The following is a 20,558-nucleotide window of genomic DNA, read 5'->3' on the forward strand; positions in this document are numbered from 1 at the left end:
AGTCAGCAATGTCCGGAGGGTCCTAACAGGCAACTATGCAAAAGTGGTGCAGATTGATGAAATGGTGTGGAATTGTACAAGCAACAACGATTTGCCAAGCCACAAACCCACACACACATTTTGACTTTTGTTGAAATCTGGGGCGAGGGGTGGGGTGTCCAAATGTTATGTAGTCAGCAATGTCCGGAGGGTCCTAACAGGCAACTATGCAACATTTGGTGCAGATTGGTGAAACAGTGTAGAATTGTATAAGGAACAAATCTTTGCCAAGCCACAAACCCACACATTTTGACTTTAGCTGAAATCAGGGGGAAGGGGTGGGTGTCCAAATGTCATGTAGCCAGGAATGTGTGGAGGGTCCTAACAAGCAACTATGCATAATTTGGTGCAGATTGGTGAAACAGTGTGGAATTGTACAAGGAACAACGCTTTGCCAAGCCACAAACCCACAAACAAATTTGGACGTTTATAAATATAGAATGTATATTAACAATAAAAATATAAATAACAATTTGCTCCTACATGTTTGATACATTCCACTTATAAGAGCTGTAACAATAGGTGTGCTGTTACACAATTTAATGATGTTCAGTTTATCGAGATGGAAAGTATCAAGGGCTGCGAGGGCCCCGCTGCGGGATTCAAACTTGTGAACAGCAGGGATTCAGAACTGGACCCTAGGAATAGTCACCTGAAGGGCATTCTTACATATAGATTTCTCTGTTACTAAATCTTTCCAAGATATATGGCTGCATGATTTTATTTTAAATTGAGTTGGAAGGCAAGGAATTTCAATATTTCCCATGAAACATATCACTGCTCTTTTCACCAAAGGTGAAAAATAATTTTAAGGCAATTTTTGAGTGCTACAATTTTGCTAATATTTTCGTTTTTATTTACCCCGAAATAGTTCTCCTTTTGTCATTGGAAGACATAAATAGATTATATGGTTCTGCTCAAGGTGGGCTGTGCACTAAGTGCCTGTTATGGACCTGAGAGGTAATGAGAATGTCATCAAGGCCCTATGAATGCTGACCTAAACTGTGAGTAATCGAAAGGTCAGGGGGTTCAGAGAAAGCACTATGATTCTCCCCCTTAATGCTTCGGAACATAGAGCATTCCCTCTATGGTAGTCAAGTAAATCTCTCTTGCAGCCACTAAGGGAAATGGGAAGTCCTTTTTAAGGGGTGAGGGGAGAGGGAATCTGTCTTCTGCTGTTCTGTGCCTATGGGAGGTTTATTCTATGAGTGGTCCAAACAATCTCTCTTTATACCGCTTATGACAGGGACAGGATCATCGTTTTCTCTAGTTGTACCAGGGAATGTCTTGTCCAGCGGCACTTCAGACAACTGCAGTACTGAAGGGAATTATTTTCAGCCTTTCAAGGCTCTTGGAAAGATCTCTTGTAGAATGGGAAGGGAGTGGTGGGCTGAATATACTGTATTCCAGCCATTCGGGTATTTAGTAAGAACACTCTAATGAGATAGGGGGATAAAGTCAATCTTACTTCTAGCTGTTGCAGTAATTGTAAAGATCTCCAAGAACAGTGGTGCGTTCCTATGTTCACAAATCCACCAAGAAACTTGGGAAGTTCTCTCTAGGGGACTGTGGAAATCTCTTGTCCATCCACTTCGGGCACATGGGAAGATCTCTCTAGAGGAATCAGAGAATCTCTTGTCCATCCACTTCCAACACCTGGTAAAATCTGTCTAGGGAACCATGGAAATCTCTTGTCCATCCACTTTGGACCCTTTGGAAGATATTTCTAGAGGAATCAGAGAATATCTTGTCCATCCACTTCCAACACCTGGTAAAATCTGTCTAGGGAACCATGGAAATCTCTTGTCCATCCACTTCGGACCCTTTGGAAGATATTTCTAGAGGCATTAGAGAATCTCTTGTCCAGCCACTTCCGACACTTGGGAAGATCAGTCTAGGGAACCATGGAAATCTCTTGTCCATCCACTTAGGGGCTCTTTGGAAGATATTTCTAGAGGCATTAGAGAATCTCTTGTCCATCCACTTCCGACACTTGGGAACATCAGTCTAGGGAACCATGGAAATCTTTTGTCTATCCACTTCGGGCACTTGGGATGCTCTCTCTAGAGCAAACAGAGAATCTCTTGTCCATCCTCTTCAGACACTTGGAAAGATCTGTCCAGGGTACCTATCTCTGGAGGGGACCGAGGGAAGCTCTTGTCCATCTGCTTAGGGCACTTGGGAACATCTCTGGAGGGGACCGAGGGAAGCGCTTGTCCTTCTGCTTAGGGCACTTGGGAACATCTCTGGAGGGGACAGAGGGAAGCTCTTGTCCTTCTGCTTAGGGCCTTTGGGAACATCTCTGGAGGGGACCGAGGGAAGCTCTTGTTCTTCTGCTTAGGGCACTTGGGAACATCTCTGGAGGGGACCGAGGGAAGCTCTTGTCCATCTGCTTAGGGCACTTGGGAACATCTCTGGAGGGGACCGAGGGAAGCTCTTGTTCTTCTGGCTAGGGCACTTGGGAACATCTCTGGAGGGGACCGAGGCAAGCTCTTGTTCTTCTGCTTAGGGCACTTGGGAACATCTCTGGAGGGGATCGAGGGAAGCTCTTGTTCTTCTGCTTAGGGCACTTGGGAACATCTCTGGAGGGGACCGAGGCAAGCTCTTGTTCTTCTGCTTGGGGCACTTGGGAACATCTCTGGAGGGGACCGAGGGAAGCTCTTGTTCTTCTGCTTAGGGCACTTGGGAACATCTCTGGAGGGGATCGAGGGAAGCTCTTGTTCTTCTGCTTAGGGCACTTGGGAACATCTCTGGAGGGGACCGAGGGAAGCTCTTGTCCATCTGCTTAGGGCACTTGGGAACATCTCTGGAGGGGACCGAGGGAAGCTCTTGTTCTTCTGCTTAGGGCACTTGGGAACATCTCTGGAGGGGACCGAGGGAAGCTCTTGTTCTTCTGCTTAGGGCACTTGGGAACATCTCTGGAGGGGACCGAGGGAAGCTCTTGGTCTTCTGGCTATGGCACTTGGGAACATCTCTGGAGGGGACCAAGGGATGCTTCTGTCCATCTGCTTAGGGCACTTGGGAACATCTCTGGAGGGGACCGAGGGAAGCTCTTGTTCTTCTGCTTAGGGCACTTGGGAACATCTCTGGAAGGGACCGAGGGAAGCTCTTGTTCTTCTGCTTAGGGCACTTGGGAACATCTCTGGAGGGGACCGAGGGAAGCTCTTGTTCTTCTGCTTAGGGCACTTGGGAACATCTCTGGAGGGGACCGAGGGAAGCTCTTGTTCTTCTGGCTATGGCACTTGGGAACATCTCTTGTTCTTCTGGCTATGGCACTTGGGAACATCTCTGGAGGGGACCAAGGGAAGCTCCTGTCCATCTGCTTAGGGCACTTGGGAACATCTCTGGAGGGGACCGAGGGAAGCTCTTGTTCTTCTGCTTAGGGCACTCGGGAGCATCTCTGGAGGTGACCGAGGGAAGCTCTTGTTCTTCTGCTTAGGGCACTCGGGAACATCTCTGGAGGGGACCGAGGGAAGCTCTTGTTCTTCTCCTTGGGGCACTTGGGAACATCTCTGGAGGGGACCGAGGGAAGCTCCTGTCCATCTGCTTAGGGCACTTGGGAACATCTCTGGAGGGGACCGAGGGAAGCTCTTGTTCTTCTGCTTAGGGCACTCGGGAGCATCTCTGGAGGGGACCGAGGGAAGCTCTTGTTCGTCTGCTTAGGGCACTCGGGAACATCTCTGGAGGGGACCGAGGGAAGCTCTTGTTCTTCTGCTTAGGGCACTTGGGAACACCTCTGGAGGGGACCGAGGGAAGCTCTTGTTCTTCTGCTTGGCGCACTTGTTAACATCTCTGGAGGGGACCGAGGGAAGCTCCTGTCCATCTGCTTAGGGCACTTGGGAACATTTCTGGAGGGGACCGAGGGAAGCTCTTGTTCTTCTGCTTAGGGCACTTGGGAACATCTCTGGAGGGGACCGAGGGAAGCTCTTGTTCTTCTGCTTAGGGCACTCGGGAGCATCTCTGGAGGGGACCGAGGGAAGCTCTTGTTCTTCTGCTTAGGGCACTTGGGAACATCTCTGGAGGGGACCGAGGGAAGCTCTTGTTCTTCTGCTTAGGGCACTTGGGAACATCTCTGGAGGGGACCGAGGGAAGCTCTTGTTCTTCTGCTTGGGGCACTTGGGAACATCTCTGGAGGGGACCGAGGGAAGCTCTTGTTCTTCTGCTTGGGGCACTTGGGAACATCTCTGAAGGGGACCGAGGGAAGCTCGTGTCCATCTGCTTAGGGCACTTGGGAACATCTGTGGAGGGGACCGAGGGAAGCTCGTGTCCATCTGCTTAGGGCACTCGGGAACATCTCTGGAGGGGACAGAGGGAAGCTTGTGTCCATCTGCTTAGGGCACTCGGGAACATCTGTGGAGGGGACCGAGGGAAGCTCGTGTCCATCTGCTTAGGGCACTCGGGAACATCACTGGAGGGGACCGAGGGAAGCTCTTGTTCTTCTGCTTAGGGCACTTGGGAACATCTCTGGAGGGGACCGAGGGAAGCTCTTGTTCTTCTGCTTAGGGCACTTGGGAACATTTCTGGAGGGGACTGAGGGAAGCTCTTGTCTATCTGCTTAGGGCACTTGGGAGCATCTCTGGAGGGGACAGAGGGAAGCTCTTGTCCATCTGCTTAGGGCACTTGGGAACATCTCTGGGGGGGACCGAGGGAAGCTCCTGTCCATCTGCTTGTGGCACTTGGGAAGATCTCTCTAGGGAGCCTGGGGAACCTCCTTCGCTGCTGCCTGCTCAGGAAACATCTGAAGCTACATCTCTGTATATGGGAACAGAAACTCTCTTCCAGCTATTTAAAGCACAACCGTTTTGTAAGCTAACCATTTTCAGAAATATCCTTCCACTGAGAGTTAAGTCAAGTTTTTATTCTAAAAGCATCATTTCAAAACGTATATTTTTTTAATGGTCAACTACATACACATTTTTAAGCAATTAAAAGCCCCCTCTAGACCACATTTTAACATTACACAAAGAATTTCACACACACAAATGTCAGCAGTACTATCTTTGGGGTAGGAGGTATATGGTGTGAGATTGTTAAAAAAGCAGCTCATGGGTGATGGGCACAAAGCTACCCAGTGCCCTGAAACCGCCCATGGCTTTATGGCCCCTCACCTTGTTTTCCTGCGATTATTTTGCCTGAAACCTAAGCAATGCTGAAAGGAAGGTGTTTTGTCACTGAATACTTCTTTTAGATTTGATATACCCTGTAGTGTACTTGTGTAGAACCTAAACCTTTGTCAACGCGTGCAGCTCCCAAGACAATGAACACGTAAACTGGTTGTATGTATTGGGTTGCGCGCTGTGACTACACAGAAGTATAACAGTAACAGATGCAACAGGACACAAACTCCAACCTTTCTGTACACCCTCTTAGGCATTTTAAAAGGTAAGGCCTTTAATGGCTCCAAGCAGCATGAGTTTGACCATATACGTCTCCAGAGCTTGCTGGGCCTAGACTCCCTAGCTAGCCCTCCCTGATGACACCCAATGAGGCCGAAACACGCCTTGGGTTGCTTGCGTTCTCAAGCAGAAGGGTTTTGTCTTCCCCTGTTTGGGGTGGCACCAAACCTGATTTGTATATCGTTTTCTTCCTTCTGTAATAATAATAATTTAGCATTTATATAGCGCTATGCAAGCGCTGGGTATTATTACCCATGGTGTGTGGCTGAAAGGCTGACTTTGGCCCTGCCGGGATTCGAACCTGCATCAGCAGGCTCCGCACATATGTCTAAGCCAGCACTCTACTCGCTGTGCTATCGGACCGGCCACCTGAAAAGTCATGGAATAGAAGGCTGGCCACGATAATTGACAGTGGTTATGATTAATTCGAATCTTTTCATCCATTGCTGTATAGTGCTGCAGATGTTCTCACTTTAAATTAACAATGGTGTGTGACTTATATAAATAAAATGAGTCGGGGGAGAGCTTGTAAGATTACATGTCTGGTGACACATACTCTTTCAGTAAGGACACACAAACCTTTCCCATATCCCATATAATGTTGCTGCAAGGCCTACAGAGCAGCAGGACAAGCAATGTGTTCTGCTGCAATAAGATACCTTCATTTTTTGTTGTTTACTTCCTCCTACTTTTCCCCCTTTTCCTCCTTTTTTCTGAAACACGGATTAACGCTCTTATGGGATATTCCATCTGACTAACCTTTGCTCATTGAACAAGTTTTAATCAAAGCTTTTTTATTATTTATTTATTTATTTTATTTGGATTTATAGAGCGCACATCTGCCCGGGGGCATCGTGGCGCTAAAGAAGTCTTACTTGTTACAGGCATACATGGTGAATATACAGATACACAGATTTGCATAGAAGCATATTTTCATACATTTGCTGTTATTTCCATACATACAGTGGTGAGAATACAGGCGAGGCAGGGTTAGTTGAACAGCGCGGTTTTGAGTAGTCTACGGAAGGCATGGTATGATTTTTCGTTTCTTAAGGCGGTGGGGAGTGCGTTCCAGTTTTTGGGTGCTAGGGGTTGAAAGCTGGACCCTCCGGCTTTGCTTCTTTTAAAGGTGGGTACATAGGTCTGGTTGGTCATGTGTGACCTGGTAGGTCTAGTGGAACACACTACAAATATAACCACTGGCTGAGGGGTCAATACATATAATACACCTAGACCCATACGTGTGGGGTTCCACCCCTTCCCAAGGCATTGCGAGACCATTCCTGTAAATAAGGGCCTGCATCCCTGTTTGGTTTAGGGCAAACAATCTACCTCCACAAGCTCACACACTGTGTGTGCATATGAAGAACACCTTTCTCCATGCTTTCCAATGGGAGACTGCAGTGTGAGGCTGTAACAGATAGGCGGCAGTCGCCTCACTGACCTTGCTGGATGTTCGGGGGTGGTCTGAGCGACCTGGTTTGGTGTATTATAGTTATGCACAGCCTAGAAGTCTGCACCCAGAGGGAAAATGAGGGGTGAGCTTTTGTCTGCTTTTCCTGAGGCAGATCAGAGTTCCAGATAGAGGTAAGGGGACCTACTGTACACCCCATACCAGAGGGCCTCCATTTAGGGTAGCTTTGGGCCTCTTCCCCACCATTTCAGGGAGGGGACCCTGCCACGCAAGACTAAACCCAGACGCCAGTCACATAGCTCCTAGTGCCCTGTAAAACCCCCATAAGGGAGAGACAACCCACTGTCAAATGACTAGGAGACTCTGGATGGGGTTAGGTGAGAGCATGAAGGTAGGCCTACATCATTGCTCAACTGGACCCCCCTATAGTTCAACAACAAATGCTGCTTACCTAACCAAAGACTAATGCCCCAAAACAGAGGGACAAGTGGAATTCTGCAAAACAAATCTACCAGACCTCCCGCAATATCCTACCTAACTACCGTACCTCACAGACCAGGTGAAAAGCCACACACAGTGGTCCAGAAATATTTCTCGAAACCTTTTGTAGGTTATTTATTATTATTTTTATTTATTTATTATTTAGTTATTTGTAGGGCGCCGAACCCGCAGGCATCAGGCATCAGGGCGCACAAACACAAAGATAGGAGACAGCAACAAACAAGTGTGGACATGTGACCAACGTGGGCAAGAGAGGGCGGGTTCTATTCAGAGAGGTTTGGCTGTAGAGAGCGTTAGTTGAAAAAGACAGTTTTCAATCTCTGCGAAAGGGATTGTATTCCTTTATCAGCCTGAGTTCCAAAGGCCAGGCATTCCAGATTTTCACAGCCTTGCAGGGGAAGGATCCGCCTAGACAACTGGACAAAGAGCAAATTTAGGGATGTTGACCAGCGCCAAGGCCGAAGAGCGCATTTCCTTGGTGGCTCATAAAAGGACACCAGTCCTTTAATATAGACTGGGGCTCATATAAAGCTCTATGGGCTAGAGAGGCAGCCTTAGATTCCAGCCGGGAGGCCACAGGGAGTCAATGGAGATCTCGCCGACTTTCAGCATTACGAGCTCTTCTAGCTCACTTTGTGATAATGTGAACTGCTTCATTTTGAAGAGTCTGGAGAGAATGGATGCTTTTCTTGTTGGTTAACCCCCTACAGAGGTGTGTACCCAGCTTTAACAATATTACCAGTCATCCAATTACTGAGCATTTTGCAGATCTCCCAATGACGTACAAACACACAAATATAACATGATCTATATAGAAATAAAAAAAAAATACATTAACTGAACTCTCTTAAGAGGCCTAAAAAAATGACAGTGCCTTGCTATAAAAGAGGAGGAAGGAGTAAGGAAAGCGGGCGCCCGGGACAGAGAATGCTGGAGTAGCCTGATCTAGTTTTTCTGAATTGCAAATGAAATGGAAGAAGGCAGCAGGTGTAGATATGGCAATGCTTTAAGTTATTCTGGTGCAGGGTGCAGCCTTGTAAGTCAAGTGTGGGTTGGGTTCGATAAAAGGGGAATAATGACAGCGTGAAAAGCAAGGTATATTAGTTCTGCCACAGAGTGAACTAAATGAGAGGCCTAGGCACCCGTTGAGGTGCTGGTTCATAATAAATGTGGAATCATGTGCAGTGCTATGTTTGATATCAACTATGAGCTGCCTCTAGGACATTATATGTATATGCATGTGGCCTGTCAATATGAGGTGTTGCCCGGTCTTTGAGCAGTTTCTAGGAGCCCATGTCAGCCCAAGACACAGGTGATGTCATGATAACGCCAGACCTAGGATGGCAGCCTGGGGAGAGGTAGGAGATATGGGGCCTCATCACGAGTTGGGCAGTAACGCCGGCGCTATTAGTGCCAGCGTTAATAGCCCTACCGCCAAACCCCCCGGCGCTAAAAGCGCCAGATCATGGGTTTGGCGGAACAGGTATTGCCCATTCCCCACTGAGCCCATTCGGGAATTCCCCATTCGCCATTGGGCTCAATGGGGAATTTTCGCGCTCTTACCGCCGGCAGATTTCCCCCCAGCTCATAGCTCATAGCTGGGGGGAAATCTGCCAAACCCGTGATGTGGTGGACCCTTAAATGCGGCGGTAATAGCGCTACCGCCGCATTTAAGTGTTACCGCCAAACTCGTGATGAGGCCCATGGTGTGCTTGTTGAGGAACTCAAGCTGCTGCACGCAGTGACTCATACTAGATCTTCTTCCAGCAACATGCATGTTACCTATAAACCTTGTATCACCCCTTTTTGTGGGTGCAGATATTGAAAGATACTCAGATGGTTTATGAGTGCAGCCCTCCTAATCATGGAAGCAAGGACCACCACACCACATTTACATTAAACATCCTACACTACTCACTTCAATGACAATATGTTAGTTTTATGAAACAATGAGTGCTTACCCCGTGCTGGAGGAGGATCTCTGATTGGACACTGAATAGGAACCGTGCACAGCTGATCCCGGGCTGGAATGTCTTTCTCTCTGTGGAAAGAAATAAGGGCAATCACCCGACTGAACAAGAAGACCCCTCATCAGACCCACAAAGAAGAACAACTATTGTGTTGTTTGTGTTTAGGTTCTTAATCTGAGTTTGTTAGGCACTGACATCATATGCTTAATTGCTAACACCATTTGCTAGTTGTTGCCATTCTTTGGCCAGGTACTACCATGATGGCAACACCTGGAAAATGCCAGGCCCATGCGCACACACAGGCTGAAATGGTTGGCTTTGCCAATGCTTATTTTTAATTGCACCTCAGTGTAAGGAACAGGTACGAGAACACACACACTCCTTACAAATTAAGTGGCTGCTGGCGCACTTGGTTAAGACATTTTTTATTACGCTTACACCTGTAACACAATTCCAACTCCAATCAAGCCATTAACTCTCAGAAGACTACTTAGAAATAACACTGGCATGCCCTATATGGCACACAGATTTATGTTACTTTTTGATATGATAGTTATAGGTCCAAGTGATCCCAGGAGGATGTGTTCTTAATACAAAGCAGATGGTAGTCGATGGGAATGGCTGTAAGGATTAGTATGGCCATGGGTAGTTAATAGGAGAGCAAATAATGAAACAACACCTACACCCTGTCAGTCCTTCCTCGTATTCCATATCCCTCCAATCTGTACCCTTATGCCATAGTTTCAGCTTATATGTGGTGCCTAAGTGCCTCCTAATAGCCACACATAAAAACTGAATTACATTGTGTGAGCTATGCAAATAGAAGCTTTGTGAATTCTTGGGATACAATAAGGTTCTCAAACCAGGGGGTGCTATTTAGATGTAGCTTCCAAGGACTCTGCATCTCCTGCAATTAAACAAGTAAGAGTGTGTATTCCAATTGCTGTTGTTCGTGCATGTTGTCAATACATTTTTATGAGCATTGCCAAGCCTTAAGTTTTTCATAAAGATCATAAAAAAAGAAAAAAGGTAAGTCTGGCGATCATCCTGGACAAGGTTTGTCTAAGACTTCCTGCGGTGTATGTTTGAAAGTGACTTTTAAGGTATCTACATCAGCTCTATTAGGGTGAAATGATGCCAATGACAGGACCTCGCTGGTGCATGAATTCTGGCTGAAACATTACAGAAACTTTTAAAGGGTAACTTCCCTACACCTCACACTTCTGTGACATCTAATCAATCCTGTGAGATCCCATGAAGTGTTACTTTTTTGAAAAGGCAGCAAACAGCAGCCCTCACATTACTGGTCCTGAAGAAGTCTGCCTTTAATCACTGTTTGTAGCCGAAACATAAGTCTTAAGTTGGCCATTCTCTGATCTACATTCCCATATTCATTATGCAATTGGAGTGTGCTTCCTTTTGGATACAATAAATGCTCTTAATGCAGTGAACTTAATTCACCAGTTGCTTTAATTATTACAGAAACACTTAGATTTGCATTGTTCTCTGAGGTTCATGTGGTTTTGTTCTAATATGCTGTTTAAGAGTTTGAATGTTTTTGATGTGCCACTTTAGGCTGTTGTATTCATGGATTTATTTCAATTTAGTGAATGTTTCGTACAGAAGGACATAATGTTTATGAATTTATACACCATTGGCTATTGTCTTGAAATGCACTGTTTATAGGTGCATTATTAAAACCCAATACATACAATAAATAAATAAATATGTGCAACTTTCTATATTCTTTATACACATTGATAAATCATGCCTTGGCATTACAAGCAATTTCTTTTTACTATTCAAAAAGATCAGCAACATTTATTTAAGGAATCAGAAATGATGAGAGACCTAATAGATTGTCCAATGACTAACAATGTTTTCATGTTTAACAAGAAATTGTACAAACAGACACCTGGAGTGACCATGGGTTGCAAATGTACCCCCTCAATAGCAGTTTGTTTATGGGCTGGGTTGAAGAACTGTTCATTAGACCCACAGAGACACAAGAGACAGAACTGTGGCAGCGATATATAGATGACATTTCATGATATGGCGGTGAAATTAGGAATATTTAGCAACGTTTTATGACAATTTGAATAATAATGAGCTCTACTTCCAATTTACCATGACTGGAACCATAATTAAGCTACATTTCTTAGATTTGTTGGTCTTTATGGATGATTAAATGGTCCAAATGAAAACTTATTGTAAAGGTACAGAAGCAAACTCTACATGACTCGCTACGAGTTGTCTCAAGAACAGTGTTATTCAGAATATAGCCTTCATGGAATTCATACGTGCGAGAAGGAACTGTAGTAGAGAAGAAGATTTTTTTAAAGAATGCACAATATTAAAATCAACATTTATCGGTAGGGGTGATCTTACCATGAATCTGGAAAAGGCATTATAAGAAACATGAATCAAGGCACGACATGTATCAAGGCACGGTGCAAACTAATAGTATCAACAAAAGAAAAATAACTTGGAAGAAAAAGTCTTATTCATGACTACATTCAGTGTCAATCGTCAAATAATTGACACAATCTTGAACAAATATTGGAACATTTTGACCCTAAGTAAGGAGAAGAAGGATAGCTCAGGGGCAATGGGTTATCTTGAAAGCAAGTCAAGGCAGTGCAACACAGGATCGAATCCTGAACCCGCGCTTAGGAACGACTCACAGGTATTAAGCGTGTTATAAAAGAACAATTATAATTTTAAGACCTTTTTGAATAGCGCACCAAGGGTAGTTTTTAAAAGGCAAGAATTCTTCAAAAACATCTGAGTCTAAGTCATCTGTCAAAGAAAGTAACAGAGGAATTAGATTCATGGCTAGGTAAACCTATGCAAGGGTTTTTACAAATGTGGCAGCTGTACGATGCGTGATCATGCAATAGATAAGACAACACCAATCAAGGATAACAGTGGAAGAATATAGAATATTAATAGACATATGAATTGTAACCGCAAAATGGTGACATATGTTATTAGATGTATCTGTGATAAATTGTATGTAGCAATTACTAAAAGACAACTAAAAACCAGGATATATGAACATATACAAGCAATCAATATTCAAGATAAGAAACGCCCATTGGCACAACTCAGAAGAACACCAAGGATTTGAAGTTTGCCAGAATAGAAAAAAATGATTCCTGTAGAAAGCAGAGAAATTGAAAACACTTTACGAAGAAAAACAGCTAACACTATCTCCTTCATCCATTCATTGGAAAAAGGTTTAAACCAGGATAAGGATTTAGACCTTTTTTTAAATGGTGACTTATACGCCTTTAGATTTACACTTTTCTATTCCTGCAGTATCATTTTCTTCGCAGACAACTATGCCCTAAAGAACCAACACCTCTGCGGGAATGAAAAATCCGCTATTAAGTCCCCCTCCCCCAAGACAATGGTTGTAAAATCATAATCGACATCGAGCATCAATACTTTGTTTATAGTCAACGTAACCTGTTTGCAGAATACCCTCAACCCGCTGCACTCCAACATCATGGCCCTCATTACGAGGTTTGCGGAATGGGTTTACCGGCACCGGTAATGGTGCCGGTAAACCCATTCCGCCCTACTACGAGGTCTCCTCGCGGGACCCTCAAAGGGCACCTGGTAAAAACAGGCATCCTTACCCGGTCCCGCGAGGAGAACAGGGAGCTAACAACTGGCTCGTTTTTAACGGGACCGTTATTAGCTCCTTCCCCATTGAGCCCTATGGGGACTCGAATGGGAATGGGGATGGACCGGGTCCGGGTTCCTCGGACGAGGAATTACCGGGTCCTCCAAGGTTGGGATGGCCCGGTAAGTCCTCATTTGAGGAACCCGGGCCCGGTATGCGGAATGGAGGCAACCATGCCGCTAATTGCGGCATGGTTACCTCCACCCTCGTAATGAGGGCCCATATGTTCAAATGATCCCACTCCGTGTTTGCATCTTGTACTTGGCTGTACATAATAGTTACAATTTATATATATATATCTGCCACACCCACAAATGGCACCAAAGTAGATCAATGACAGACCTCTGCTCCAATGTTGAGCTTTTTTGGCTAGCTGGAGAGAAAAGAACCATATGGACGTTAAAGTGGAAACATGTATTTTAGGGACACCTGTACCCTATACATTTGCCGTCCTTCATCAAACCTGCAAAAGGAATTCAGAGTTACCCAAGCATATAGTTTAGAATGTTTGGTGTAGATTGGTCAGCCAAGGGCAAAGGTGTGGGGTGTCCTAAATTGAACCTATGTTGCAAGACTAGTGAATTGCAAAATAAACTATATACACAACGGCCACCAGATAAGGTAGCTATGCAATGCTCACTGCCACCCAAAGCTGCACTCTGTACAGATAGCGGCCTCACTTCCCATAGGCGAGTGTGGTGTGCCCTGAGGGCAGAGGGGGAATTGATGATCGCCTTGGTACCATAACGTCGGATATGCATTTGTTCTCACCCAAGTGGGCCATCATGGAGCGAATAATAGATATTTCATTGTTGAATGATCCAACTTTGTAGATATTTTCAGAGCATCTATAGGGGTTTGTTAAGAGAGGAGTTATATGGCACTTAGATATATCTGGAAAAACATTAACGTCGTTGGTAGCCATCTTAGAGTAGTTGATCAGGGAAGAAGGTGAGAAGTGTTTGCGCAAACACACAGGTAGGCACATGGAGTCAGTCTCAAGCAATGATTTACAGGTCTTCCATGAGAACACAGGAAATACATGACTTTTTCCCTTTCCTTTTTTTGATGCACAGTAGATGGTGGCTGCTGCAGTGCTGGGGATGTTGCACTGGTGTTAGCAGGAATCCCCCTAACCTGAGCCATCATGATTAGCCCATGGTGTCTCCTTATCATGACCAGGGCATCTATAGGTCCAGTTTTGGGGGGGAGGGCTGCATCTGGGACTCTGAATCAACTGCGTGAGTTCAGCACTGTTGTAGGGGTTTATATTCTGGCTGGAGGAAGAGTTCTTCAATTAAGATATCCGTTACTGGGACGCCCTCTAGACCTTGCTGTGAAGGCCTCTTTGCTGTGGAATGAAGGCTCATAACCTATTTGTTCCTCTTCCTCGTTCACAGTGCGAGGTATCCTGCCTCAGGGACAAGCACCCCACTGAGAAAAAAAATAGTATTACGCCACTCCGACAGAGCCTCCTTCCTCCATATTGGGTTTAGGTTTGTGCCAATCACTTAACACTGCCCGCTTGTACTTAGGGCCCTGTCCTCTGAGCCCCTTGAGTGTCTAGAATCCAACCGTATTGCTCTCCTAAAATACTAGTGTACTTGTTCAATTAGCCAATGCCTCTGCCAGGAGGCTTGGTGTGCTGAGCTTCCTTATATGCACTCCTCCCTACCTGAGGTTTACACCTGAGGGCTTGACTCTCATCCCATCTTCCTTGTTCTGCCCGGAGGTGGTATCTCACTGCCATCTCCACAAGGACCAGGACTGTGCGGCTAAACTGCAATCCATGTTGTCCTCCCTGCCCTCAACCTACGTATGTTGGTTTTCAGGGTCTACCTGGACTGTGCAGCTGCTACTCAGCGGCGATTCTCTTTGTGTCCTTAAGGATAGGTCTTCTGGAGAAAACACTCTCCAGCACTAACCTGCACAGGTGGACCAGGATGACCATTGACTTGGCTGCATCATAAGTGGTTCCACCGGGGAAGTCTTTTCATCCTGGGCCGCTATCACCTTCTCCTGACACCTTCATACATAACTGTATATTGGATGTGGGTCCTTCTCATCTGATCGGCTCAGTAGTCCTTGCTTGCATGAAAGATTAGATTAATTTCCGCTGATAAATGTGTCACGTGTGCTCCGCAACATTGCCTGACTCTGTCTTCTTGGGCGATATCCGGTGGACTGCTTCTGAGTGCAAAAAAAGTGTAAGAAGTGGCACGAGGCAGATAAAGAATGCAGTCGCATCACAGGCGGCTTTCTGAGAGTCTACAATTTGGTAATCTCCATCTGGAGTCATCACCTTGGTTAGGCGGATCTATGTGATCACTATGATCCCCAGAATTGCGATGGCCGAAAATGGCGACTTTTTTTTTAAACCCCCTTTACACCACATACATATGCGGGGGAGAACCCCTGCAGTCCCCCATACTACTATCTCATACACCCCCCAGATATATATGTGGTATAAGGGGGGTTGAAAATAATATCAGAATTTCGGGAGTCGGAATTCTGAGGGCGACATTTTGGGCCATTACCTAGGTGGGCTAACAAAGAATTAAGGAAGAATTAAGCTCTTGGAAAAACCAAACAGCTGAACAAGTCACCCCGGGAAAGCCGCATCTGCCCGTCTCCGTTTTACTGATTCGTGTTTCTTTTACAAAGATCCAGGCACTTTAGAAACTACGCCCCACGTATTCGAGCCTGAAACATTTAAATGGGGCCCTGCAAACTATATGCAAGCAGAAACACTGCCGGGCATAGGGTTGTGTCAGTCATGGCATGTGCAACCGACCTAGGGCCGGTATGTTTCAGGCTGAGCCGGCTGCGTGTCCCTCTCGACTGAGCCTGTTACCCATCATGCCCCTCTGTATTTAAGCATGGGGTCGGGAATGCCATCATTCACATGTTGGATCATTGTATTTAGTAAATTAATCCGGCTGTTGGGCCTATTTGTTGTGTTGCCCCTAAAAGGCTGGCCAGACTAAATCGAGCGAGTCATCTGTCGGGCTGATCCCTTAGCGAGATCGGCGGTGGCACGGTAACCTCATGCTGGGCGTGTGCCTTTAGAACAATCAGTCATGTGTTGGGCATTTGGCTTGTGAAGGCTAGTGTGAAAAGGGTGATGGGATAGTGAGAGTGTGTTTCTCTAAATCTGAGTTAAAAAAACAAAACAGACAGGCTCGGATATGGATCAGGAGCACTCCTAGACCTCTGGGAAGCTTGAGGTGCAGTGCTTTTAAAGTGCTGTGAGGGCTCGGGTAGAGGTGAGTCCACCAAGATACCAGAGCCACGGAGCGGTTGGTGGGGGCTGTGGATGGGCCATTCAGGTGTCAGTGAAGAGCCATAGAAAATATTTTAGGAAATAACAGGTCTGTCGATTGTGACCTCTGGTTCCCTATGGGTGCAAAGAGTGGGAAATAGTTAATTGGCATAGTGACCCCTGAAACCACCTCCCGGTGTATTAGAAATCTGCATGCATTTGTATAATATTTTTTGCGTGCGTTTTCTGTTCTTAAGGGGCCTCCAGCACTGTACTCACTGATCGGCGTGTCCTTACTCGTCGCCTAACATTTTGACTTAGGATAGTCACCAATCTTTTTAATTCTGCCCTTTGTGAAGTATCGTGATTGTATGTGAACTGCACTGTACATGAACTATATATATATGTGCGTAGGTGTGTATATATATATATATATATATATATATATATATATATATATAGATATATATATTCAATGAAAAAACCTTTGCTAAAATCTGTTATGATAAGAAACTTATCGCAACAAAACTACTGAAAGTCAATGGGCCTCATTACGAGGTTGGAGGCAGCCATGGAGCTGTAAGCTCCATGGCTGCCTCCAAAACCCTTCCGACTCCGCCCTGGTGAATGGAGCAATTACCGGTCCATTCCGAGGTCGGAGGGACCGGTAATTCCCCATTCACCAGGGCCATTCCCCATTCCCATTTGAGCCCCCGTAGGGCTCAATGGGAATGGGGAAGGCGCTAATAACGGTACCGCAAATTGCGGTACCGTTATTAGCTCTAGAGTCCCTTTGCAGGTCCCGTCCTTAACGCCTGCAAAAACCAGGCGTTAAGGAAGGACCCGCAAAGGAAACTCGTAGTAGGGAGGTAAGGGATTACCGGCACCGGTGCCTTTACCGGTGCCGGTAATCCCTTACCTCCCACCTCGTAATGAGGCCCAAGGAATTAGGGAACTTAGAATGGCACATTCCTGTTGATCTCCCCTATAATACTATATCCCTGTGTATGCTATTTTATATGGCATTGTGAATCCATTCTGTTCTAATATATATGTGCTCTTGGGCTTTGCAACGGGAGCGTACTGAGTTAAGCAAATCCTGAGTTCCCTAATGCGTTGAATTTCAAGGGTTTTGTTGCGATAAGTCTCTTACTGTAACTGATATTTAACTAACATGTATTCATTCAATTTCAAGGGCATTCAGTTGTGCCCACTGTATATTTTAAAACACGTTCAACCCACTGCCATGACCTTCGGCCGTGCCCACTGTATGCAACCTACTGGCCATGGCCATTGGCACAGCCCAGCATATTTCAAAACACTTGCAGCCCACTGTATATCGCGCCCACTCTTCCATGCCCACTCTTTACCTTAAAACACCTTACCTTAAGTATGGACTACAGATAGCTGCGGGTATTGTAGTTTTTATATCTGTGCTTATTTGGAAAACAGTGATAAAACAAAATTCCTCCCTTCCCTTGCTGGCCCTCACCTCTTGCTTCTCCCATCTTGAGCCTGATTGCACTTACATGTATTTTGACCTTCAAATGGCTTTTTTTCTGCCCTTTATTTTTCCGATACCCGCGGCTATAACCGTGACTATCGAACACATCAAGAAAAAAAAAGATATTGAATGTATCCAGGCAGCTATAGCTATTTATTTTGGAGAAGGGATACCCCCTTCTCTGTCAAATATCTAAAAAAGGACTGGATGGAATAACCCCAAATCACAAAAGGATCGTGAGTGAACACCTTGTGCCCAAGTTGTTTCAAACCTGTTCCAAATCTGTTCTGCAGTTTGGACTGTGCAGTTGAGCCAATATTGACCTTCTTTGACTATGGTAAAATGAATGGGGAGTAAGCCGAAAGTGCTTTTTTTGTTTACTTAATAACTTTTATTTTCTTTAAAGAATATTTCCCAAACGTTCCAGTCTGGTGGGTCCATGCCGTACCATTATATTTGCAAAATTTCAGCCCAATCCACCATTAGAGTCAAAAGTTATTAGCAATTCATTATTTTAATTTCCTATGTATATATAATAAGGTGGCGGTTGCCGCCCTATAGTTAAGGGTAAACCATTGTACATAGAATTTTCACAAACATTTTTATTGCTGATAACTTTTGACACGCAAGGCGGATTTGGGTGACATTTCCAAAAGAACTTTGGCATGAGACACTGTTCTCCCGCCACCCTAAATGGACATTTTCGTAATGATTTGTTAAAGGTTATTAAGAAAATCAAAGTTGTTTTCAGCCTTCTCTATTCATTTTCTCATACAGAAAACATGTAATTTGTCAGAAGGCATAGTCCAAAAACCTGTCACGGTTCGGCCGGAGAAGGTTTGGCAAAGATGGAGGCTCCATTTAGCCACGGTATTGCTGGTTCCGCGTGCTAGTCTCCCAGACCTTTTTGTTTATAGTGAGACTACGTCCCCCTGCCCTTTGAATTGCAACTCACTTGATTCAGTCCACCCGGATAGCTCTCCCTAGTCGCAGTGGTACTCGTCTTCTGAGTTTTTTCCTTCCTCTACGGGAAGGTACCCTGTTCAGTGCCCAGTCCCTCTCTGTCACTTTCTCTTCATTGCTGCCCTTCTGCTTCTCCCGTTTCCCTCGGGTTTCCTTCCTTTTCCTTGTTTCAGCTCCTCCTCCTTTGTTGCTCGGGGCTGTGCGTTCTTAGTACTTTCCGCCTCTTCGGCCCGTTTTCCATTTCTTGCTGTCTGCCCGCTCCCGCTTCCTGCTTTCTGTTCTTTTCGCGGCAGCAGTTTGCTCTGTTCTTTACAATACGGTCATCCTCGTCTTACTCTGTCGACCATTCTCTTAGGCTGTCCCTGTTTCGTTTTCTCCCTTTGGCTTTTCTACTTGTCTTCCTGTCGCTCTCCACGACTTGTTTATTTACTTTTCCATTCTTTTCCTCTACCATTCTCTCTTTCTCGTGTCCTCCCTTTTTCCTAGCTCCTCTCCCTCGTACTTTCTTACCTGCACTTACCTGTGTTTTTCCCTCTGGCTCTTCTCGGGACAATTCTGCTTGTAGCCTTCTCTGCCCTCCATGTTGGGTTTCCGCACGGCTTCCACTTCAGTTCTGGCAGCCGTTTTCTCCTTCCGTACCGACTTACTAAGGAATGCTATCAGGAATAGCACTGTTTTTGCCTTCCTTCATCGAGTGCCTCCTGTGACTTCATAAAGGACTGTTTCACCAGCCTCTCCAGCCATCACTTCCACTACTAGTTCATATCAGCTATTCCAGTCTCCTATCACACAGGGTTTTTTACTCCTTAACCAGCTTTTTCCCTGTATTCTGGGGCGGGCTCCTCGAGGTACGTCTGGCTGCGGTCACTACCACAGTCAAGGTAGCCTCAGACAGAGCTTGTCCCTATCTCTACCAGCGAAAGAAAGGGAAGAAGGTTTCGAAGACAAAAGGAGACCAGGAGACCTGCAAGAAAGACAAGAGAAGAAGACCGAAGAAATCCTTCCAAGACAACTCCTCAGAAGATCCAGGTGAGGAGATACAGGGGGTGGAAGTCTCATACTCTGACAAAACCGCTCAAAGGAAAATAAGAAACAACTTGGGAACCACGCGTTTACTTAATTTCCTTGACTGGTTTGGGGTAAATGCGTCCAGTAGTTTTTAAAATATTCGACATACACTGCCACCTGCTCACAAAAATCTTTATATATCTCCCATGGTGCTTTGAAGCAGATAGGCTTTTCAGAAAAGAATAGCCCCCATTTGTTTTGCTCAATGTGAGCGATGCCCACATTAATAGCTGGGAGAAGCCGAAAATGAAAAGTGCTCAAAAAGCTACTTGGAGGAGAGAAAAGGATGCAATCAGGTTAGAAGTGGTGAGGGGGAAAGAGGACAGCATGTGAAGTTGTGTAGTTAAGGGTGGTCTGGGGAGCCAATTACTTATAGAACATTGTCTGTTTATCAGGCTAATGCTGCTGGAATCTCACAAACAAGATTCCCGCAGCAATAACTCAGGATACGCTTGGAAAAGAAATTGCATCACACAAACCGAAGCATGATAGGAGGTAATGGGAGAAGGCTACGGAGGGGAAAAGCACTTGTAGAGGAGGTCCCAAGTACAGCCCGCACTCCAACCGTCCATTTTGAAGTACCAGGAACGTTCACGCCGAAATATGTGACGTATGATGAGCAAATAAACCACCAGAGAGCTGCAGTGGGGCTCTGTCCAGTACCCATCAGAAGAACAATGCCTATTGAAGTACCGATACCAAGGAAACCATGGACAGTAAGGTACCTATTGAGAAAGCCATATCAACAAA

At 45.5% G+C, this 20,558-nt stretch overlaps 1 protein-coding gene across 3 annotated transcripts in view; it reads right to left on the reverse strand.

Moving 5' to 3' along the window:
• FBXO41 (F-box protein 41) overlaps nt 1-20,558 on the reverse strand; it is a 785,122-nt gene that overhangs the window by 210,557 nt on the left and 554,007 nt on the right. For all 3 annotated transcript variants that reach the window (XM_069632312.1, XM_069632313.1, XM_069632311.1), the window contains exon 4: nt 9,312-9,391. In XM_069632312.1, coding sequence (XP_069488413.1) covers nt 9,312-9,391 — 80 coding nt within the window. The remainder of the gene's footprint in view (nt 1-9,311; nt 9,392-20,558) is intronic.

The sequence above is a fragment of the Ambystoma mexicanum genome, chromosome 6q, assembly GCF_040938575.1.
Source record: "Ambystoma mexicanum isolate Mex_15411 chromosome 6q, UKY_AmexF1_1, whole genome shotgun sequence".
NCBI classification, from domain to species: Eukaryota; Metazoa; Chordata; class Amphibia; order Caudata; family Ambystomatidae; genus Ambystoma; species Ambystoma mexicanum.